General features: G+C 44.4%; 1 protein-coding gene across 3 annotated transcripts in view; it reads right to left on the bottom strand.

Moving 5' to 3' along the window:
- The window catches only part of UNC5D (unc-5 netrin receptor D), a 365,178-nt gene that overhangs the window by 98,134 nt on the left and 241,783 nt on the right, over positions 1-25,261 (bottom strand). For 2 of the 3 annotated variants that reach the window (XM_077307138.1, XM_077307140.1), the window contains exons 5-8: positions 22,160-22,340; positions 18,253-18,420; positions 11,427-11,591; positions 2,332-2,364 (exon numbers count right to left, since the gene is read on the bottom strand). In XM_077307138.1, coding sequence (XP_077163253.1) covers positions 2,332-2,364; positions 11,427-11,591; positions 18,253-18,420; positions 22,160-22,340 — 547 coding nt within the window. The remainder of the gene's footprint in view (positions 1-2,331; positions 2,365-11,426; positions 11,592-18,252; positions 18,421-22,159; positions 22,341-25,261) is intronic. The other variant, XM_077307139.1, reaches the window with a different exon arrangement.

The raw sequence follows: 25,261 nt of genomic DNA, 5'->3' as shown, positions 1-25,261 counted from the left end.
TTTGATTTTGCATCAGTGATGATTCATGCAGCCTTAAACTTAATGCCCCCCCCTGTTTCATTCAATAGCAGGCAACAAGCTGTATTTATGTAACACACTTCTAATCTTCCAGTTTAAAGAAAGAGTTTAATTCCCCAAGGAACGAACGGTACTAAAATCGACCCCAGTAGTCTGTCTGGCCCGCCTTAAGGATCTGGTCATTATGTAGGAGATGAACAGAGGATAAACAGAAATGCGGCGCTCAATCAGGCAAGCGGAGATGCTGTTGGGCTCCCTGCTGCCACGGCCGAGCTGGAGGGAGAGCAGAAACAGCTGGGCATCTTCCTGTGGTGCCTAAAGACAGAAGCTCACTGCTTCCCAATGCGCCCTTTTAAACATCTATATCTATATCTATATATATTTGTGACTGTACTTTAAATCACTGTTTTGTGCTTGAGGAGTCATTATTCGACTGGCAGCTATGAACTGGGAGGTCTGATCTTGTCAAATCTCAGAAGCGAAGAAGAAAAAGAAGAGTTGGCTTTTGTACCCCGCTTTTCACTACCCAGAGGAATCTCAAAGCAGCTTACAAGGACCTTCCCTTCCTCTCAGACTGAGGCAGGTGAGTCTGAGAGAGCTCCGATAGGGCTGCTCTGTGAGAACAGCTCTATCAGGACTGTAACTAGCCCAAGGCCTCCCAGCTGGTTGCTTGTAAAGGAGCAGGGAATCAAATCCAGCTTGCCAAATTAGAGGCTGCCGCTCTTAACCACGAGTGTCGATCATGGTTAGAACTTGGACGGGAGACCACATAGGAGATCCAGGGTGCTCACTATGCAGGGCCAGGCAATGACCTTGACAACCCCTCCAGCATTGCCATAAGTCTCCTGTGACTTTCCACCACCATCCCACTGAAAACCAGGTTATAATTACACCCCCCTCCCCCAAAAAAATGCAGACACAAACACACAAGCTATTGCATGATCGTGTGTGCTAAAAAAAAATTCTGGCTGAATGAGGCAGGACCTTTATGATGACAAAGAGATATTGTAATGGCATAATGTGTTGCACTGACTGAGTGTCTATACAAATGCAAGAGCTGGCAAGCTGGATTAGTGTAGGTTCCTGTAGCAGACAGATAGGAATGCCCACGAGCAGAGCTGGCTGACAACAACCCTCACCTGTACATACACCTAATTTTGTAGTCATCTGTCATGATGCTCTTCTGGAAACTGATCAGGCACCCTGAAGGAGTATGCTTTTGCATGCTGGGGGAGCAGGGGGCAGGGCTTGACAGGCAAATGCATAGCCCGTGGGCCTTCTGCACTATCTAGACTTATACTCCTCCCCCAGGTTGATTCTAGAAGCTTCTCCCACCAAGCCATATCAGACCTCGAATGGGCAGCTTCAGTCAAGGAAACAGCAAGACCTCAAGAACTCTCTCCCAGGGCTCTTATCTAAAATATAACTTCAGGGCAGAGGATATGTCAACAGATCGCAAGGCATTAAACTTCATTTTGCCAGCAAAAGCGCCAGTTTACACAGCACCGCTCTGGTAACCTGCCTAATGTTGCATAGTAGGAATGCTGGGATGAGCCTCTTGTGGCGCAGAGTGGTAAGGCAGCAGAAATGCTGTCTGAAGTTGTCTGTCCATGAGGTTGGGAGTTCAATCCCAGCAGCTGGCTCAAGGTTGACTCAGCTTTCCATCCTTCCGAGGTCAGTAAAATGAGTACCCAGCTTGCTGGGGGGGGGGGGGGGTAAATGGTAATGACTGGGGAAGGCATTGGCAAACTACCCCGTATTGAGTCTGCCATGAAAACGCTAGAGGGCGTCACCCCAAGGGTCAGACATGACTCAGTGCTTGCACAGGGGATACCTTTACCTTTACCTTTATGAATGCTGGGATAGCCCAGGCAAGCCCAATCTAAATCAGATCTTAGAAGCTAGGCAGGATTCACCCTGGCTAGTATCTTGCCTTGAAAACTCTATAGCAGGGGTAGTCAACCTGTGGTCCTCCAAATGTCCATGGACTACAATTCTCATGAGCCCCTGCCAGCGAATGCTGGCAGGGGCTGATGGGAATTGTGGTCCATGGACATCTGGAGGGCCGCAGTTTGACTGCCCCTGCTTTCTGGTGTCCACCTAAGTCAGCTCTGACTTGGCAGCATTCTCCACCACCACCACCACCACCACCATGGCTGCACCTGTTTCAAGCCATTGTACGGTGCTCTTATTTCGACCTTTGTGTTGACCATGATGTTTACTGTGTCTCTTCTCCTTAACCCGCAAATAAATAGAAAAGAACCACGGATCAAAGAGGGGGAAGTATATTTACAAGAGAAAAAATAAACTTACTTTGGGGTTTTATTTCATGAAGAGGCTTTTTATCTAAAAGAGAGAAAGGGAGAGAGAAGTAGAGAGACAGAGAGAAAGTTGTGCTTAATAGATGTACATGGAATAATTTTCTTTCTAAAACACTTTCTTTCCAATCCTATGAATGAACCTTTTTTCCCCATCTGCTGACAATATCAGTTTTATATCATTCATCCCCACCCATTTAAAACTGGTGACCTTACTGTTTTCTTCCATATTGCAAATTAAACAATACCAACAAAAGATAGGTTTGAGACAGTCATTGGCCACCAGAGACAGGGCTTTTTCCATGAATGGCACCACACTTATGGCAATGGCCTTCCCCTTGAGCCTTCCCTGGTGCCCACACACTGCCCTCTTTGAGATACCCAGACAAAATGGTTCTATTTTAATACCACTTTGTTCTGAAACTGATATTTTAAGCTGCTCAGTGGTTTATGTGTGTATGCTGTGACTGGGCCTGTAGCTCTAGTTTGTAACGGCTGGATTGTTTTCATTATGTTTTATTTTGTAAGTTGCCTTGGGTTTTCTGGAGAGGTGGCATAAAAGGGTGAAATAAATAAATAATTGTGAATGACCACAGACAAGGTAAGGTTTCTGACGTCTGGAATTATGGAGGTACCAAAGATCGGTCTTATGCTGTTCCTGGCTTAAGGTTGAATGATAGAAGTACCAGTTTACCAATGATAGATGCCCAGTTTACCAATGATAGATGTACCAATGATAGATGCCCAGTTTACTTAGGTGGTGATGTGGACATAATGGAAAGAATCTCAGAATTCCCTCTATAACCACTATATAAATGTCTATCATTTCAAAATCTTGGTAATTAGGGTGCCTAGGAATACATTTGTGGCAAAATTTGTGATATCACACATATATGATATTCCACAGCCCCCTTTTAATATAAAGATGTAGAAAATTCTAGTTATAGAATTTTCTTGAACTGAAGGGATCTTGAGCTATGTGGAAAACATTTTTGCCCCCCTCCAATTATCAGAAATATAAATGCTCTTTTTTTTGGGGGGCGGAGGTATTAAAATGGAGGAACTTCAGATTAGATATGGATGAAATTTAAGTAATCTGTGCTCATCAGAAAGATCCCTCACGATTCTTATCTCTCACAATATACTTATCGGTGGATGAGCAGATAAAAATTAGCTGCCTGATTGAAACTTGTTTGTCCTTATAGCCTAGAGCAGGGGTAGTCAAACTGCGGCCCTCCAGATGTCCATGGACTACAATTCCCAGGAGCCCCTGCCAGCGAAAGCTGGCAGGGGCTCCTGGGAATTGTAGTCCTTGGACATCTGGAGGGCCGCAGTTTGACTACCCCTGGCCTAGAGGCTTGAAATTTGTAGTCAGGGGAACCCTGATGATTAAGACATTTCTTTTTTTAAAAATGAAAACCACTTGGAATGCCTTAAACCCATTAAAAAGAATTATTGCAGTATCCTCTCTTCCTTGAAGGCTGAGGGCTCAGAATGCAGGTGTGTGCTTGTGGCAGAATTGTCCATCAACTGATAAAGCACCTGACCGACCCTCCGCATCCGTCTTCAAAGGGCATTCGTAGGCGTGTGTAATGAGACAAAACACGTTATAGTATGATTTCTTCTTTGACTACCAAGCAACTAGAATGAAAGTTGGTACACGTTCAGGACAGTTCTGCATTTCAAATGTGGGTACCATCTTTACCCAGAACCCTGCTGAACGGCAAATAATTTATTTTTAAGGATTGTAATGGGATGGTTTCCTTCAAGACTGAAATGCTAGACTGAACATTTACAGGGACATTCAGGACACAATCCTGTGAACCCCATATTGGTTATTTAAGCTTGGGGAAGTAAAGATGTAGAAATACATTGTAATGATACCTCATAGTTATTTTGAAAAGCCGTGATCTGTTTGCCCTGATCTGGAAAGCCCAGGCTAGCCTGATCTCATCAGATCTCAGGAGTAAAGCAGTATCTTGAAGGAAGACAGCTGAGAAAATCTAGGCTCATCATGTAGGGCAGTGGTCCCCAACCTGCGGGGCGCGGCCCGGTGCCGGGCCGCGAAGGCTATGGCGCCGGGCCGCGGCTCCCTCTCCCCGCCCCCCCCGCAGTAAAAAACTTCCCGGGCCGCAAGCTTGCGGCCCAGGAAGCTTCTTACTGCGGGAGGGCGGGGAGAGGGAATCAGGGCCGGGCCGCGCGGCCGTGCGGGCGCGGCCCGATGCGCTGGCGCGGCCCACGGACGCAGCCCGCGCGGGCGCGGCCCGATGCCCTGCCGGTCCCCAGCCTCAGAAAGGTTGGGGACCACTGATGTAGGGGACAGGCAAAGCAAACCCCCTCAGAGCATCCCTTGCTTTGAAAATCCTACGGGGTCACCATAAATCAGCTCTGACTTGAGGGTAGGGGAAAAAAAGAGAGAGATCCGTTTCCCCACCTTCTGATAAACAAAAACCCCCAAATGAAGACATGGTCTCTCTCTGCTTATTTATTTACACACAGACAAACCTGCTTGCATTTCTAAAGTACAGAATGTCAGTCCTTTCATCACGTACTGTAGAAACTGTTTCTTGGGATAAAGCCTTTTCCTTAAAACTGCGCATCTTCTAAAATTAATCAATTAAATATTTTAATACTTCCAGGTTTAATGCAGGGAGGAGGAAATGTACAGAGATGCCATGATAAAATGAACAGTTTTCCCACCCCCCTGGGTTGTTCTCACTGCATAGACAGGCACACCACATATACAGCTATTTATGTCAATAAAGGTTTTCTGAATCCTACTTACAGCTACTTTGCAGTGAGTTTGAGAATGGCTGTTTGAAGCCATCCTTTGATACTGGAGACAATGGACTTTCCCCAGACTGTTTAGGCACTGGGAACATCGCTGCCCTAGCTCCAGTGTGGGAGCACAAATCTGGGGCGGACGAGGTGCATCGGGACAGTTGCTCCTCCGTGCAGGAAGAAGAAGAGTCAGGGCAACCTGGCCCGGCTCAAACTGCAGCCCACAGCCTGGGGCGGAGCTTCCAGTGCCGAAAATGTCCCAGTGGTTCTCTTTCACCCTGTAAGGAAATTCCCATAGGAAGTGCCTTACTATGAAAGATTCCTCACTATACAGAAGGGAGAAATTGTTCCCAGTTTACGCAGCAATTCGAAATATGCCGAAATATTCTCCTCTCTCGTTTCAGTTATTTAAACACTCAAGTTTCAGGATGAGCAAATGTTCCCTATTTCATTTCTATTTTTTATGTGGATTTATAGTTTTGGCTCTTTGCTTCTTGCTGTTGGTTTTATGGGCGTGTTTGCTGTGTGCATTCATCTTGCGGATTTTTATACAGCAGTTTTTATGCACATAGGAAGCTGTTTATAGGTATAATGCTGATGCACAAAATGCCTACTTGGGGGGGGGAATGGGGTAAGGAGACAGAAAATGCCATGAAAATAAAGAATTACAGCTTCAACTGGGGTAAAGGAGAAGCAAAATGGGAATTGGAGGTTGAAGCAGCAAAGATGAGAAACTGGAAATCTTGCTGGGAATCTTTGCTCTGAGCCAAGAACACCTGAAGCTATGCATTTACTGGGTTTGGGCAATGGTGTCCACAGGGTGTGTATGTATGTGTGTGTGTGTGTGAGAGAGAGAAATCTATGCTTGTTAACTGCAGGATTGGTTCGTATCTTTTTCAGCTTCACAAAAGGAACAATGTTAACAAGTTGTGCCTGTGAAAAGTAGCCTTAGAGATTACTTTTCAGTAGCACTGCACAGAAGCATATTTCCTTTGGAATTCCCTATGGGGGGAAGAAAAAAAACACAGAGCTGGTAAGGCTCTTATTGGCACAGCAAAAGACAAAGAGCAAGTAAGCAAGCATGAAGATGACTGAAAAATTGCATCAATTCCTGCTTGGGGGGAGGGGGGGAGGGAGCCCTAAAAATAATTTTACATGAACACATAACATATGGTGTGACCTACAAAGGAATTTTAAGAAATCACTCACACAGGTGAAAATCAATTTTCAGCACTTAATAATTAAATCCGATGAAGCCAATACAGATGGAGATTCATCTTGCCAAGAAAATACATACTCGAAACTCATCACAACAGGACTAGAGATTTATAAAAAGGTGTCCTTAATCTTGGTTTTATTCTCCCCCAGCCTAAGTAAAAAAACCAAAAAACAAAAAAACACCTCTGAAGTTTCTTCCTTTCCTAAATAGGATAGTTCTGGGACTGGGGGAAGCTATTACAAACAAAATCGAAATGGGTGGGTGTCGAGGTCAGCTCTAAGATACAAGCAGAATTGATTCAAAGATTAATATTGTTATTTGTGCAGTGTGCTTGCACAATTCATTTGGGTGAATGGCCCTGATTCTGAAGAGAGGGAGTATGAATTTTATGGGACAGTAGTTCATTCACTGGGGCTTTGGTAGCTGTTACAGTCCTCCAGGCTCTTCATGTTCTCATTTTTGTCATGTGGTACCGCAATTGTTCGGGTGTTTCCCCTTTCTCCTCATATGCTTTGCTGTTTATCTGTATTTTTCTCCCTCCATATTACATTGCGGTGAATCCTACATTTTCACCCTGATGCAATGATGTCACTTCCTATTTTTCAGTGGAAGTGACTGCTGTGCATTGGTAGAACAACAAGAAGCCACCTTTAATTTTTCTTGACCAGCCTTTTAAATAGTAGCAGAGGACAGAAAACCTTGCCAGGAGATCTTCCACCATATTAGAAGATATGACCCCGTACTGCCACTCCTGGATGGTCTATGAGACAGGCAGAAGTGGATCAGGGGCAGCCTGAGTTTGTAAGGAACTGCCCCATTATATCAGCTCCTCTTCATATGAAATGGAGGAAAGCCAGGCGGGAACCAGCTCTGCTGGTGTCATGGAGCTTACAGGAATGATTTTGGAGATCTCAGCATTGGACTTTCTGCCCATTGCTTATTTTAAAGAATGGTTCCTTTCCCCCTTTCTTTCAGAAATAATCATTGAAAAGCACAATGAGGTAAGGGTTTCTCCATTTGATGCAACATATGGTCAGCACATGATGCAGAATGAAATACCATAGTAGAATTTTAACAATGTAGAATGGGCTTTACCACTTCAGACCTTTTTGTGGGGAGAATCACAGCTTTAATACTTCCCCATGGAAAACACTGCCTACAAATTAAACATAACACATGAGGTTCTAGACTAGCCTTTCATGGTAGCTTTCTATTTATGAATAATTATTAAAGTAGTGAGTGTCGGAAAACGACGATTCCTCCCTTGCAGTCTGAAGTGGTACAGTCCCTTGTGCCATGTCAGCAGCCTGGCCCTTCATTTCTTCCTCCTCTTGTGACATAGGCAGAGCATGTCAGTGGAAGGGGTCAAATCAAGAACCAAAATGGCTGGTTCCATATATCAATCTGATCTTGTTTATAATCTTTTAAAGAATCCCTCAACAGCTAAAAATGAAATAAGGGCTGTGAACATTAATTTGAGCTGTAGGGTTCTTTCTTTGTTTCCTTGCTTTCCTGGGAGAGGAAGATAGCTCAAATGCAGAGGAATTAACATAGCTTTAGCAGCAGGAGTCAATAGATTTAGAATTGCATGATGCAGCCTCCAGAACATCCCATCCAGCATCTTTTCATCAATAAATTTAATAAGCAGCAGAGGAGGAGAAGCAGGAGGAAATAAACTGGTCTTACAGAATTACCTCCCCGAGGTGTAATCATGCTAGAACAGGGCTTCCCCCATCTTCTTGAACCAACCGTCTTTTTATGAATTTTGACACAGTGTGATGGGTGCAGCCATAATATCATCACCATCATCATCATCAAATTTATTATATACTGCCCTCCCATGTGGCTCAGGGTGGTATACAGCAATTTACATTTTAAAAGTTAAAAGCCTTAAAACAATACAAAATGGCAGGTGCAGGAGAGGAGGTAGAACCAGCCACAAAATGGCTGATGGAGTTCATCTTCACTCACACCAGCTGCTGCCAAAGCAATATTTTTTTGTTTTTTGTTTTAAATTTGCACAGCCAATCAAATCTCCAGTGGCTGATGAGAAGCGTTGTTGAATATAAGCCCTATCTGGCCCAACTACTTTCTATTAAAAAAAAAGAAAAAAGCACTTGGCAAGCATTAGGGAAGGTGTTGACGGGAGCCCTAGTGCTAACAGGCATGACATTGTGGAAAAGGGTGTTTTGAGGGGTGATAATTTCTTCACCTCTTGACAAGGATGGCAAACAAAACATTGTTCTAAGAACAATTCAACCCCCCCCCCCTTTTATTTTGCCAGCAGCAAATCCTTTGCTTGGGTATCAGCCCACAAAACAGCTCCTAATCCTTTTAGCAGGCAACCTCCTTTCAGAGCTTGTGTCTGTTGACACAGCCAGGCAAAAGTCAAGCTTTGCTTTCAAGAAGCTTAAGACCGAAGCAGCATTGGATACGGACTGTGTCTCAGGCATCTTCTCTTCTTTCAGATGGGATTGAAACACAAGCTTTCGCCTAAAGCTGCTCACAATGCCAGGAGCAGGAGCCTAGCAAACTGGCCTTTACTTGAGAAAAGCAAGGTCACTTATGAAATGCAGTTTCAGTCCAGTTGATCCTTTGGCCGAGTTAAAGTATCTAAGCATGAATGTGTCACTATAGGATTGAAAATTGAACAGCCAGTGTTGTAATGTTTCTGCATATGGTTTGGCCTCATTTGGAACATGGGATATAGCTCTGGTCGCTGTGCATCAAAAGGGGCATTGCAGGGCTGGAACAAAATTTGGAAGAAGGCAACCAAGATGATGGATCCTCCTTTATCTACCCTATATGCACATAGAATTCAGTTGACTTTCCAGCCCCCCTGTTCCAGCTGCCCCAAACATAGTGGCATGAAGACTGTTCCTCTTTTCTCCCAAGGAGCCAGAATACCCCACGGTTCATGAGCTCAGGGTAATGGTAGGGTTGGATAGATGGTTAAAGTGCCAACAAGAGGGAAACGTAACACAAATATTACCAAACACATTATCGGCCTATTGCATGGTGATGATGGTGGCAAACTTGCTCATTTTTCCGGCCCCACAGAACCTGTACAATGCAGTCTACTGGAGATTTCCTAGGTTAGGAGGGGGCTCTTATGCCATGATCCTGATGATGTAGACCTGGTAAACATACAGACCTGCTGTGCCTCTATCGCAATGCATTTTGTGGATAGAATTACTCATACCCATCATGATTTTGACTCCACATTTGGGGAAATTTTGTCTCAGGATGTCTTTGTAACTTGTTGAACAGCATTTTCCCCTTAACTGGGAAATATGGAGGATTGAGAATACTAAGTAAACGTCTGTACTTCCAAGACAAATAATTCTTTTTTAAACATTTAGACCCTTAAAAACAGAATGCTAATTGTTCTCAACAGAAATGGGGAGGTTTAGTAAAAATATAGAAAGCCATAGATCTTGAATAAAAACAAAGGGGAAAAGAAAGAAAATATATCTTAAGTGGGAGGTGAGATTCTCAATGATTGAGTTTTGTTCTGTTTTGGTTCGGTTTTTGCCCAGTGAGTAAATTTGTGGTTTATCGGTTGTGTGTATCCTGTGGCTGCCTGCAGATTTTGCCCCACACATCCACGCACAGTAGGTACAGTGCAGAAATCCACACAGCAAAGCAGGGGTCTACCAAACAAGTGCCTAAGGTGAAGAGTTTATTTCATGCACAGCAGGATAATCAAACAGAAAACAGCATGATAGATTCACAGGCATAGACCTCAGTAGTTGAGCAAGCTCCCACACACCAAAGGGTCTCATTACCTATTCTGCTTATGTTACTCAGGCAACTACTTGCAAGTTTTGCTTTGCTTTTTTCCCTTAAAAAAAAAAAGATCATTCTCTGTCTAGTAATTTGTATGATCTTAAAATAGTATATCATAACTTTTACTTGTAGGCAACCGTGCATCCAGCATGGGATTTAAACTATAAAGCTCTAGACCAGTGGTGATCACTCTGAGTCTCACAGACAGTCATGTTCACAATTACCATTATACAAAAAAGCTATGTGGGGGAATGGTGCTCAGAAAAGCCACAGGTGGCTCCTGAGCCACAAACTGAATACCGCTGCCCTGATTTTTATTGGCCAGAACCTCGGAATTGATTTGTGTAATTTCAGAAATTAAAATGGAAATATAAAATGGTATGCAAGAGATATGGACCCCTGACCTGGAAAGATAGCCTGATTCTGTCAGATCCTGGAAGCTAAGTATTGTTGGTCCTGGTTAGTGCGTAGATGGGAGACTTCCAAGGAAGTCTTGGGCAGCTCCACAGAGGTAGGCAAGGGCAGGCCAACTTGAATAGTCTCTTGTCTTGAAATCCCTGCAGGGTCTCCAAGTGCTGCCTGCAACTAGATAACATTTCCCAACACCATGAGGTGAGTCTCCACATGGAAGGTTTGTGTTATTAGTCTGTTTTGGACCCAAAGAAACTACCCTACAGTCCTTCTGAGACTGTGCTAGACTTTCTGAATGAAAGAAGGGAGGGGAATAATATTTGTTACATTTATCTGCCACAGATTTTGGACATAATTCTGAATTAACAACACACTGCTTCTTAACCTAAATCCTTTATTAGGCAGAATTCAGTAGCAACATCCACAAAATGTCAATATAGGCTTCCTGAGCCAAGGGAGAGTTCTGCATGACTTCCCATTCGCCTGGACCTGCATGGGAGTATAAAGGAGTCAACCTTTTCCCAGCTATCAAGTCTGGTTTAGTGTCCTCCCATTGATACCTTGAGTTTCAGTACAAGAGGCGCATGTTAGACCACCTTAGTTAATGACTGATACATTATTCACCATGGGAGAAATCTAGAAAACTTCCTTCTAGGCAAGATAATTCTTTTTATAGACTTCAAAGGGTATGGGATTGGCGTTGCAAGCAAAAGCCAACAGTGAAATGAATTTCAAAGCTGTGAAAACACATGGCCACATCACTCTTTGCAGAAGGATTTTGCCACACACGACACCCACCAGCATTTAACATGAATTACAGACTCATCCACAAATCTTTGTTTAAAGGACAAAATGCTTGGACGACTTAGCTTGAGCATTTCCAGGCTTACCTTGTATGCAGAGGCCTTCAGTACAGTTTTCTGATTCTTGGCTTGGGCCTTCGCAGAATTTCCCGCCGTTTCTTGGTGGTGGAGCCGTACATTCACGAATCCTCAGGTGCTCACATTCTGGGCTGCAGACGGACCACTCACTCCACACCTCCCAGCCACCGTCCACTAAACAGAAGGAAACAAATAATGTGCTTTAATTGTAGACTTATGCGATCCAGAGCAGGTTATGGATTCTTTGCCAGCATCAGTGAAATATTACAATTATCCCTGTTAAGGGATGAATGAATATTCCCCATTATATTTGCTTTAAAATCGATATGTTTCATTTCAAACACGACACCGTATAATGGCTCAAAAAATACCTACAATGAGACCAGAAAGTGAGATTTTTATAAATCTGGGCTCATTTTCTAGTCTTGGGGGGGGGGGGATTAACATATAAATGAAAAGAATACAATAAAATTTGTGTAGTTCTGATATCTCACAAGATTGCATCATAAGAACTTGGAAGCCACTTTGGATTATCTAGGTTAGCGATCCCCAACCTGTGGGCTGCGGACCACATGTGGTCCCTCGACTAATTGGAGGTGGGCCACGAAGGACGCCTTCTCCCCCCCCCCCCTCCCGGCCCTTTACAACACACTTTGGGTGTCATTGTCTCCCATCACTCCAAGGTGGGACTATCTCGTTGCAGAGAAACAAGCTCAGGGTTCCCATTGATTTGTCATTGTCATGAGTTTAAGTTTCCATGAAAATAAAATGTTCCTTATGTTCATTGTTGTGGTGTGTCTGTATCTTATTTTGAAGGGATGTTTAAACATTACCATAGCGACCAGAGTCAGAGAGCGTTGGGGCAGTGGGCCTCAGTAAAATTGTCAAGCGTTGAGTGGTCCCCGGTGTTAAAAAGGTTGGGGACCACTGATCTAGTTAACCAAAGATATCACTTATGCTTTCAATGTTTCAAGGCAATTATTAGGTGGTGGCTTTAAAACCTGAAGAGAGCTGGGTAAGAAATAAGAAATGGGCATGAAATAACGACTACAAGAAAGACTGGTGGGGGGGGGGAAGGGGAAGGAAACCCAAATACTATATAAATAAACTATAGTTGGAAACTGTATTGGTTATATTTCAAAAAGTGATTTAAAATACTTGACATACTGTTAACCGTTGTTTTTGGACTTTATTCAGTTAGAACTTTATTTGGTTAGAAAGCTTTGTTTCGGAGCAGTTCAATAAGGGAATTCAGATTCACAGTGTAATTCTAAAGGAAACAAACTGTTCTAAACCCAATGAAGACAAAGGTTTTAGAAGGGTGTAACTCTGCTTAGGGTTGTACTGTTACTGCCAAGACAAGCCTTGAAGAGGAATTGGATTTTATACCCTGTTTTTCACCGCCTGAAGGAGTCCCAAAGCAGTTTACAATTGCCTTCTCTTCCTCTCCCTTACAACAGACACCCTGTGTGGTAGGGCTGAGAGAGCTCTGCCCTAAATTATTATTTCAGTAAGACAGATAGACTGTAAATCACATAAAGTATTCAATAATATGGGGAACCTTGGACACTAAACTTTAGTTTGGAAACCATCTTGGTGTTTGTGGAGCCCCAGGCAAATGTCCAAGATGGAGTCCCATAATCACTGCCAATTCCCAACCATCTGGGCCACCCAGGCTCAAGCAAGGTAGCAAAGCTCAAGCAGATGAGACTGCTCTTGAGGAGGATGGCAGGCATGCAAAACTGGCAGGTCACTGCCCGAGCCTCTGATGGGGTACACAGGTGGGCATGCTGGCTGATTAGAGCTGGGGCCTCTGAGCAGCTGGCTCTTCTTTCCCCATCCATGGATCTGTGGGTGCCCTCCCAATCTGGGACACTGCTGGACTCTTCAGACCTCAATGGGAGACTGCAGGATCCCAATGCCTCGTCACGAGATAAAACTGCCTGCATATCAGCATGTCAGGGAGAAGACCTGGCTGGAACCGATCCTCTTGTAGGCGCAGAGCCGGTTATGAGAAGTACTACAGAATAGTCCATCTGCTTAAAGGTAAAGGTATCCCCTCTGCAAGCACCGAGTCATGTCTGACCCTTGGAGTGACACCCTCCAGCGTTTTCATGGCAGACTCAATACGGGGTGGTTTGCCAGTGCCTTCCCCAGTCATTACCATTTACACCCCCAGCAAGCTGGGTACTCATTTTACCGACCTCGGAAGGATGGAAGGCTGAGTCAACCTTGAGCCGGCTGCTGGGATTGAACTCCCAGCCTCATGGGCAGAGGTTTCAGACTGCATGTCTGCTGCCTTACCACTCTGCACCACAAGAGGCTCTTTTAGTCCATCTGCTTACGTAAACTAATACTAAGCTACGGGACGTGAGTGAAGGTGAACGGAATCGTTCTACAAAGACGTGAAGCTGAATTTAAAGCTGAGAGCAGCATTCAATTAAATATGTCAGAATGTATCTCTTATCCAAGAGAAACCTAATCGCTTCCTTTAGATTGTATCTTTTTTTCTTTACTCCTCTTCAACTTTCGGTGCCATTTTTCACATTCATTTGGGCTGGTACAATGTTGTTAAAAAGCAGTGAGCGATTGCCCAAAGCACAAAAAGACACACACGCAAGCCCAAGAATCATCTCGGGGAAAATGCTGACAGTCGGAGATTGGTTTTCAAGTCTCAATTGGGACCAAAGCAAAGGGCCTGTTCATACTTGACAACTTTGGAGTAATTTTCTTCCATTATGTTCCACTCGCACAATCTGTCCCAATACCATGGTGTTCTGTGTTGATGGGATGCAAGAAGTTTTTTAAAAAACAAAAAACCCACAGACACTTGATTTGGATGCAAATTGCACACCCTGCCAAAAGGGCTATTTTATTTAAATGATCCAGTAGAGTTACGTTTCCCTGTTCTCTGAAAGAGTTACAGTGGGAGTGCCAATTCTCCTAGCTCTTTGAACTGTTGGCTGGCACTGATTTTTAACTGCAGCGGCAACAGTCCCTGGTGTGGGAAGACCTCACACTGGGCAGGATAAAACGTGTCTGCAGTTGGACACTTGTACTGGCAGAGTCTTATGGCCATCTGAAGAGCAGAGCTGCCAAGAGCTGGGGAGGTGGGAAACACATGTCCAGAGATCCTGGTCACTCTGGGGATGCTTGGAACATGGCAAACCATGTGATTGCTCTTCCTGTAATGATTGGGCTATGCCTGCGAGGTGTCCTCAAGAAGGAGCTCACAGAAGCTAGGGCTGCTAGGGTTGGATTCCTGGGTCACCCCTCGGCATCCTTTGTAGGTCTTTGTAGTCTCAGTATTGAGAGAGAAAGTGGGGGTTAAACTCAACATGCAGCCTTCCTCTGTCATGGCTGATTTCTTCACAGCCTAGCAGAGAGACCCGTGGTATATCTTACTTGGCCTTCTGTCAACTTTCCGTTTAAAGGAGTGGCTGGAGCCACATTCATTCAGAAGTCCCAGAGAAATCCCACTGGAGTGAATATTCCTGCAAGTGGTCATCTTCTGGGCTTGCTGGCCCCCTGGCAACAGGTCCAGCTATGAGGCACACCTCCTTAAAGGAGCCACATAGCTCTAGCAAGTTTGAAACAGATTGGACCAGGGGATCAAAGTCTATGGGCCAACAAATAATGTGTCTGTGTCATCCGCTGTTTCCAATGGAGGGGGGAATGTGGTCCCTTTAACATTTAAATGCCTTTTGTGAGCCACAATGGCACAAGTGGATTTCAAAGGCAGTTAAAGGACCAAGAACCCTTTAAATGTGGTTCAACTGTGGCTATTTGGGCCTTTTTCATTCAGCCAACACAACCTGTGCCTGTATACATGCAGCCACTGAGTATGAAGTCCCATGAGGACTGGGATCATCTGGTGCCATTGTGAATGCGCAAAAAATGTTTCACTCCTACAAATGCCAGAAGCAGTGAGACCAGCTGAATTTAACCTGTGGAGGTGTCAATAATTCAACCGCCTTGCTAAAAATATGAGATGGCTAGAAGTCAGCACAAGCTGGCTGCAAACTGTAGCCCCCACAGGTTCAACTAGTCATTACATGAAGTGCATTATTTGGCTGTTGAACATAGCGGGAGAAAATATAGCATGCGCCCTCCCTGCTCACATGTTTTCCATCACCTTGGAAAACAGTGTGTTTTTTTTTTTTAATGTTATTTATTCTGCTTTTCCTCCGTGGAGCTCATGATCACCTTCTGCTATCTGATCCTTGTGAGGCAGGCTAGGCTGAGAGAGGAGGTGCCTATGGCTATCCGGTGAGTCAGAATAGGGATGGGAAGGGTGGGTAAAGTTCATGCAGACAGGGCTAAGCTGTTGAAAACAGAACTGACGGAGTCTAAGAGAGTGGTACTCAGCCTGCCTCGCACAGAGAGCTGCATTCATGCGTGCCACTAATCAAGGGGGCCAGATTTAGTCCCATCTCTAGCATGAGGCCTGCACGGAAGAGAAGCCTGGGGCTTTTCCATTCCTTTGGCACTGGCAATTTCAGGGTGGGAAACCTCTTTCTGACTGAAACATGGGGCAGGTGGCAAATGGCAGAACAGGCCTCAGAGAGCCACTGGCGGCATGCTGTAGGGACAAAGTATCTCTGGCATAAGGAGTGAGCAAGTATAGAACCGTGGATTCCTCAATGTGGACTCAGAAGAAAAAAGGAAATCACGAGGCACAATGATATAGTAGTCTTCTCTGTGTTTATAAGTGAAAAGGTTATAACAAAGTCTAAATCAGGGGTAGTCAAACTGCGGCCCTCCAGATGTCCATGGACTACAATTCCCATGAGCCCCTGCCAGCGAATGCTGGCAGGGGTTCATGGGAATTGTAGTCCATGGACATCTGGAGGGCCGCAGTTTGACTACCCCCGGTCTAAATGGTCAAACATAAAGAGTCAACCAAAACGGGATCCTAGGTTAAGTGGCCCGCTTTCTGTTTTATCTTCGTCAGTGGTTGCTCTTCAAATATGTTGTCATAGTAGTAGTTGTAGTATCACATTGGCAACATGCTCATAATCATCTGGGGATTTCATAAAGCGGGGAATCAAACCCGGCTCTCCAGTTAAAAGGCCGCTGCTCTTAACCATTAAACCAAGCGGGTATTTCAGCACGACCACTCCTGTCTTCTGTACATCATGCGAGGAAGAGGATGAGATCTCCCCAAAAGAGCACCAACTCTAGAAGGAGAGAGCCAGGAAACGGTTCTTTTTGCACTCACACAGACACACAAAAAAATGGTCGAAAAGCCATCCCGCACTGCAGAAAGTTCATAAAACGTATGGTTTCCTGGCTGCCAAGGAACTGCCCTGTTGCAAAGCCAAGGTCTGATCAAATCTAGAGCCGGAGATAATTTTGACATTTACAAGAAACATCCCAGATGGCCTTGTCGGCCTCTCGTTAACGCCTTTGAGAAACGCGGGATCGATACGTCTGCCAGTGGATTTGCAAACTGCCCACCTTCCGTCTGACGGTTTCCGCCGTCCCATGTCCGTCTCGGCTTCAAGTTGCTCGTGTCTAATTTATGCATATTAAGAGAGACAGTTCAAAAGGATTTTTTTTTAAAAACCCTTAAAATCCAAGATTCCGTCAATTCAAAATGAAAGCCTGTAGACATGAACGGTCACCCAGAGTGTTCAAAGAGCTTGAGATAATAAAACCTTTGGAGAATATGCATATATGCTTAAGATCGACAACCGTGCAGAGTCCTGCTACCTTTAGGGAGAATGAAAAACTCACAAACGGAGATAAACATGAAGGGTTATTGGTCTCGTCAACTGTTTGATGATGTCATACACCAAACACACCCACATCCACACAGATGATTATTTTTATAGTAGTCTGACAGAGGGAGAGTGGTGCAGTTAGGTACTTTTAGAAAATGGATATTACCATCTCGTGCCTGCTCCTCAGCTACTAAAAGATACTTCAAATGTGAAGCTATAGATGGAAAGCTATTTGCCAGCCCCATGCTGAGGCTGTAAGGGGAGGGAGGGAGGGGAAAGAGAGAGAGAGAGAGAGAGAGAGAGAGAGAGAGAGAGAGAGAGAGAGAGAGAGAGAGAGGAAGAGAGATGGGGAGGGGCTCAACTATCTATCTAGTGCTGGAATATGCAAGATCTGTAAGGTGCATGATTCAGCGGCGTACAAAGGAAATCCTACAGGGGGCATTGGAGGAGACGTGGATTGAGCATAGTTAGATTAGGAACTTCCTGATAGTTTTCAAATACTCCCCTCCAGTGTGTTGGTTGGCTCATCTGGAAACGATCCTGCTCCTTTGAGCAAGCTTCCTCCCTGAATACACTGAATGATCAAGGCAACAAGGCAGAGTTAGGACTCTCTTCTCCCCTCTTTCCATACAAAGTTTATGTTCTTCATAAAACTATTTTGGTCTTTTAAGCACCTTGGTACTTGGCTGTCTTGCATAATTAAACGTTTCTATCCTGCCTTCCTCCAAAGAGCTCAGGGCGGCATGTAAGTGTCTTTCTTCCCCATCTTATTTTCACAGCAGCCCTATGAGGTAGCACTGGCTGAAAGACAACTGGCCCAGGGCCACCCAGTAAGCCAGTGGTCCCCAACCAGCGGCCCGGGAAGCTTCTTACTGCGGGAGGGGGGGAGAGGGAATCAGGCTCCTAGGCAAGGATTGGGATGTCTGAGAAGGTCTATGGCACTGAAGTTGCCTCTGAAGTGAAGCTGATAGAATTCTCTGCCGGGCAAGACCTTCCAAAGATTTTTTATCCTCCAAAAGCTCAGGGTGATGTGTGCCCCCCCCCCCCGCCACCCCAATGTGGGCCTGGCAGCATTTACATTCAGACTTGGCAGAGAACCTCTCTCTTACCGGGGCAAAGTGAAGTGCAGGTGATCTTCTGAACAGACATTCCCTCGCAGAACGCGCCTCCGTTGAGAGGGGCGGGGTTTGTGCAGGTCCGGGACCTCTTCTGCCACCCTCTGCCGCAGCGCACGTTGCAGTTGGACCACTCCGTCCACGAAGACCAGCCTCCATTCACTGCAGCCAGCAGACAAGGAGGACAAGCAGGACAAAAGGGAGGCTGAACGTTTGTCCCTCCCCGCGCCCAAGTGACCGACCGTCATTCTAGAACAGGGGTAGTCAAACTGCGGCCCTCCAGATGTCCATGGACTACAATTCCCAGGAGCCCCCTGCCAGCATTCGCTGGCAGGGGGCTCCTGGGAATTGTAGTCCATGGACATCTGGAGGGCCGCAGTTTGACTACCCCTGTTCTAGAACCTTCCATTTCTGAGCTCTGTTTTACGTTCTGCGTGATCAGTTCCAAGCTCCGTAGTAGACCCCGCTTGCTTAAATAACACCCAGCCACAATGACATAAAGGACTTGCTGTCCACAAGCTGGCATGATTGCAGAGGCAGATTTATATGCCAAAGGAGCTAGAAAGAACAGGGTGGTGTTGAAGGCAAAGAGGAGGCTACTGCCTTAATTCTCCACCAAAAAACATCCCACTTAAGGGATAAACTTGATCCTTTAAAGCAGTAGTAGTCAAACTGCGGCTCTCCAGATGTCCATGGACTACAATTCCCATGAGCCCCTGCTGGCAGGGGCTCATGGGAATTTTAGTCCATGGACATCTGGAGGGCCGCAGTTTGACTACCCCTGCTTTAAAGGCAGAAAGATGAAGCGAGGTTGTCTAGGCAGGCTTTTGCCTTAATCAATAAAGTGTCAGCCTGCGTTTTAATGAGAGGAAAGAGGCAGGAAAGAGATATTTCTGCTTTCCTCTTCCTGTTTCGTTTTGGTTCTCTGAAAAGCTCCACAACCACATCTGTGCTTTGTGGCCCAGACTGACAATCTCTCCTATAGCAAATGAGTTGTCAAGACACCATGCATGATTCCTGTTGGCTGTCCGGACTCTTACAAATAAGGTTAACTACTAATGGCTGGCACCCAGGGACATGGGAGGCACCATTGGTGCAACAACGTGACGCCACTTCCAGAAGGGAGGTCACTGTATGGTTTAGCACAGAGTTTACACTGAATCCTAGAGGATTGCATTTTCTGGCAGGGGCTTCTGCGAATTGTAGTCCATGAACATCTGGAGGCCACAGTTTGACTACCCCTGGTATAAACAAACAAACCCCTTCAAGGTTCTTTATACGTTAACAAATCTGTACATGCACAGGAATTCATTATTCACCATGATAATCAGAGTACGTATTGTGATCTTCATGGGTGGTGCACACTCCCGTTGGTGGGTTCCTGCCATATATGGCTGTTAACATCTGAGAAGGGCTTGTGATGCAGAACAATTATGCAATTTGGCCATACTGGAATCATGCATTGACAAAACGTGTGCAAAACCTTTATGAGGACCAACTAAGCTGGGCACAAATATAGGTGAAAGCTTTCAAGGTCACCAGAACTCTTCCTTAGGCTGGGTGTTGTGACATTTTAAAAAGGAAAAAGGAGGGAAATCAGAGTTTTCCAGTCATGATGCTCAAGTCTGACCTTGCATGCATTCTCTGTGAGATGCAAGACAGAAATGAGCTTAGCTTTGTGGCTAGAGTGCCCCGTTACAGCAAGGTCTCCGGGAAGCGGTATTCAATTCACATCCTCCATTCTTCATTCTCCATTCCAAGTTCACCCTCCAAATCATTCTCAAATGCCATGTGACAAATGTCAAATGTTATATCTTATGGCAGAGACACAGCCGGGCAACTGCATAGACGCAATCCCTAGCCCCGGACCAAACGTTAACTGTGTTGTGAGACTATTTGTTGTCACTGTTGAGATTCTCAAGGATGCCCTTAGCTCAAGAGGTGCCAGCATGCAATCAAGTTCTTAAAAAAACAAACCTAGAAACTATTGAACAAGTGTATTGACTTGACTTTTGAAATAGGCATTATCCTGCATACGATCCTGCTAGCCCCCCCCCAAACAACAACTTCATTTATGTCCTATCAACCACCTTTGCCTTCTTTCAGTTGTCCTGCCTCTCCTGTGCTGCTTATTAGCCATGCAATTGGTCTACTCTTGTTCACTCAGCTTCCACCAGGGTCCTCTTCAAGAACAGTGGCATGTCACATGTTCAGCCTTTAGTACTCTAGGTCAGGCTTTTGCAACCAGGGTTGAGTGAAGCCCTTGCGTTTCTTGATGGGAGTTCATTAATTTTTTAATATATTTTATTGGGTGATATGATGATACATGGTCGTGTTGACCTGCCCCCCCAATGGCCAATGATGGGCCAGAAGGGGGTGGGGCCCCAAGAGGGTATGTACATAGTTAAGCTTTCCAACTTATATTCTGCATGATCGTGCCACTTCTGGGATTTCTCAAACCCTGAAGAATATTTGAGGGGTTTCTCATTGGTAAAAAGGTTGAGAAAGGCTGCCCTAGGTAGAAGGACCTCAACAGCAGGGCTGAAAATAACTTCAGCCTATAGCTTGGAGAGACTCGGCCCATTTGAGGGGAAAATATAGTCCTAAATGGACTAAAGGGGTTGACTCCCTACAAGGCAACTAATCACAGTGTATACAGCAAAACCTCATGTTTTTAGCTGAAGTCTCCTCTGAAGTGTGTTAGCATCACTTTATCTTTTTCTTCATCTTCTTCTCTTCTTGTCCATCCTTATTCAAGTCTCCGGCTTCACTTCAATTGCTGTCATGGGGACTGAAGCTCTCGGACAGGCCATGGCATTATTTGTGTGCTGAGTTCAGACTTAGTCCAAACATCTATAAAGTAGCCATGCTAATAGTAGTATTGGAAGAACAGGCTGGTTTTTATGATCTTACACAGTTCACCAGCCCTTTGGCCCTTCTTAGATGTTTACCCTTCTGACAGTTCTCTCTGATTTTTTTTTTTGACCAGGGTTGCCTAGCTACCTTTTAATGATTGGCAGCAAAGCACGGCAGCTGAGAACAGCTGTTGGTTGAGCATCCCGGTTGTACGCCAAAGAGGGACATCATCACGTGGCCTCATAAATTATTAAGCCCATCAGTCAAAGGGGTTTCAAAGCTAATTAATAATCTTTCTGTTAACTGTTGATTCAATTTGCTCATTAAAATGCATAATGGAATATCTTAATCCAAGGGATATTTTTAGAACTGTTAAGAAGGTGGAGCTATTTTCTTATGACTAAATAAGCACCAAAATGTCATTTCGTAATGGAGGGACCTTTTAACTTGTTATTCAAATTAAGTGAGATGTGCAAGAGTTATTTGCCCCTGTCCAATGAACACCTTTGCACATGCAGAAGCTGCTTCTATACGCTGCTTCACCAATAGCAAGCAAGTTTCTATGCCGTGTTTGAGGTTTATTGACATATACTGAGGCAGACCAGTGAAGTCCAAGGCCTAATCTGATGAATAGCAGCTCCCCTAGGTACAGATAATTCGTTTTTTTTACAACACTGGCTTCCTGAGATCCTTTAATATGGAGAAGCCAGGGAGTTACTTTGAAATGTTTTACATGTAAATCATATGGTCTACCACTAACGCAGGAGGAGTTTGATGGGTGGAAGGACTTCTTCCACACCCAGACGTCTCCTTCCATGAGCGGAAGGCATCTTTCTGGAGCAGAAGATTGTTGCTGGGTTCAAGCCAGTGAACTGTCGGCCTTAACAGGTTTTCTTAGGGGCCGTATCTGATCTTAATAATTATTAAATTGACTTAATAATTTAAGTAATTTTAATCACACTTAATACGCAACAGATCCAACTGTGCCAATCAACAAAGCCACACTTGGAGACTAAGTAGTTAAAACCATTCCATATCTACTGACCATACACTACAACTGTGGCTGACATGCTTCTTCTTTTGGCGACTATGTTGGCTGCCATGCAGGTATAGTTCCCGGAATCAGAAAGGCGGGCTTGACGGATGATCAGATTGTGATCTGCTCGGGTGTCAATGTTTTCATCCTGTTCAGAGTCAATGGGTTCCTCATTCTTAAGCCATTCCACCTGGTGGAGAGATAATAATAATTAATAATAATTAATAATTAATAATTAATAATAATAATAATAATAATAATAATAATAATAATAATAATAATAATAATAATAATAATAATAATAATAATAATAATAAGCTTTTCCATTAGCAAGCCTGAGTCCCAGAGTGCGCCCTTCACCCTAAACTGTTAGGAAAAGGAGGCTGGGAATAATACAGAGACCATGTATGTTGGATATAGCACTGGACTTGGACAGGGCAGACCTAGGTCTAGTCTGCACACAGTAGATTTTCCTGTTCCGCACAGGAAAAATACAGCTGCAAAAGCACATTGAAAGTGCATTATCTATTGTATGCAGACTAGGCTGTTGGTTAGTTCAAAACCCCACTCAGCCATGAAACTCAATGGTCTTCCTGATCAATCAGCCTACTGACAGGAATGATGGGGGGATCACGCAGCCTTCGCAGGTGGGATACAAGGTGCAATGAAAAAAAGGTGCAATGAAAAAAAATGGCATGCCTTGTGTTACATTATAATGAAGAAGATGCTCCAAGAAGGCAGAGCAGCAAGAGATGTAGGTGATCCAATCTACCGAATGAGAAGCATCAAAGTACAGCACACACACTAAAGTGACACACTCCAATGCTCACTTGACTTTCATGCACCATCTTCCCATCATGGGTTCAGAAGTAACAAACAGCCTCTTGGAAGAGAGTAATGATGAAAAGGACCCTCAGGAGGGAAGGCAGCAGCCAGGCATCCCTCCTTCGTACCTGGATCCAGATCCGGCGGAGGACACTTCCCCAAGAAAACACGGCTTTGAACTCTGTGCTATTAAATTTGGACTCCTGTTAGCAGCGCTGGAAGCCTATTTTGGGCTGAAAAGTGGAACACTAATAATGACAGAAACCGTAACTTCCTTGCCTTCCCTGGGTTTTGTGCCACAGGAGATTTGCAAATAAGAGACTACAAGATTTTAGATTCATCACAGCCCTTTTCGGATGTTACAACTGTGCATACGACAAGCATCACGTACTGGGTGTGTGCACTACCTATGACCCTACCACACTCCCGAGTACATTTTTCAGCCAATACCACCCAACTCAGAACACAAGTAAATTAAGGCAAGAATCCACAGACTCCAAAAAGCTTAAAAAGAAAAACAAAACAAAACCCTGCGATCTGTTTTTCAGAGGCAGGCATTTTCAATCTATCGGAATCAGCGAGTGGTAGTTAAGGCACAATATCTTGCTACGGTTCAAGCTCAGACAGATAACCTCAGCTGGGCACCACGGGAAGAAGGGATTGGAACATGGAGGTAATCAGCTTATGGATCTGTGGGCTACAGGCATTCATTAGCACACTGTTCCGTGCAGATGGTTGGCAATTTGTAGATTTTTTTTCCAGTTTATAAGCAAATCTGCAGCCACAAACCATCAGAGCCAATTCGAATCCACGGCAAGCAGCAATCCCTGCTTCCAGAACCATCCGTCACATTAGTTCGCTGGGGACAGAAAGAGCATGCTCCCCACAGCTCTGCAACATGAATGCTGCTGGAAGGAAGGGGCAGAGGAAAAATGAGAAGCGACACAATTGTGAAAACCATGCGCCTTGATGGGTTATATACGCACGCGCATGGACAATCTACGCAATGCTTAGGGTGAGTCAAAAGTCACAGAGGTATCAGTATAGTTCCCAAATCCTATTCACTATTTTACGGTATGTTTCCAAACTTTGCCCCCATCAATTCCCCTGTATTTATTTAGGAATGTTTCTATGCCATGACAACTTGCAATTAAAAACCATGGTCCAAAACACAAGCCGGTAAAAAAGGCAAAAGGCATTAGAAGTAAACAGCATTAAAAAGCTGTCCATAAAACAAAGCAGAATATTAAAATGCAGATAAGGTTTGTTTTTAAAGTTAATTTCATAATGTTCTGACAAAAGTTTAACTAGGGTTGCAAACTCTAGGTTAAGAAATTCTTGGAGATTGGGGGGCAGTGCATGGGGAATGCAGGATTTTAGGATTGGGTGGTAACATCAGGCATGGGATGTCATACAGTTAGGGATGCCAGTCCCCAAGTGTAACCAGGAGATCCCCCAGTTTTCATCTCATCTCTAGGTGACAGTGATCAGTTCCCCTGGAGAAAATGACTGCTTTGGAAGGTGAACTCCATAGGATTATACCTCCCTGTCTCAAATCCCACACACTCCTGGTTCCAATGCCAATGTCTCCAGGTATTTCCTGGTTCCACTCTGGAAACCCTACATACCATCTCTTTCAGGGAACTGAACAAGACCTCAAAAACTATGGAGCCAAATGATTATTTGCAAGGGACTACAGGGCACATAATGTACTTTTTAAATTTTGCACAGGTGAAATCGCAGCAACCCACACCCCCATTTTAAATGGAGTTTCATCCTCAAAGTCTATCCTCTTAGAAAAGAATAGGTACCAGTCACACCTGTTCAATGCTTCCTTAGTTTTAAAAGCTTATTCTTAAAAGGATGAGATATTGCTTTGTTTTAATTTTTAATCTTTTTAGTTTGACTGGTTTTAACTCTGAGGAAGAGTGCCTGTACTCAAAAGCTCACGCCTTGAATAAATTTTGTTGATCTTAAAGGTGCTACTGGACTCTGATTTCGGTTCTAACAATTTGTGCTCCCTTTGGAGAACCTCTCCAAAGTAGGCACAAAGGAGAGTGGGAAGGAGGTGTATAAGAATTTGCAGAATTGCCATATCTGAATTGTGTCTGTATTTTGAAATCTGTGTTGGGGGGGGGCAGACTAGAGAGTCATTAGCATTGGGTTAGCTAGCATGCCAGTGTTCAAAATGAAAGGGAAATACAGACATTTTCCCACTCCAGATTAGGCTTTCTGACCGTTTTAATGCTTAGCTCATGAAGCAAATGTCTGTAACACATTCTGCAT

The sequence above is a fragment of the Paroedura picta genome, chromosome 12 (genome assembly GCF_049243985.1).
Source record: "Paroedura picta isolate Pp20150507F chromosome 12, Ppicta_v3.0, whole genome shotgun sequence".
In the NCBI taxonomy this organism is placed as follows: domain Eukaryota; kingdom Metazoa; phylum Chordata; class Lepidosauria; order Squamata; family Gekkonidae; genus Paroedura; species Paroedura picta.
Note: the sequence above shows the minus strand (reverse complement) of the source record. Positions and strands in the feature narration are given on the sequence as shown.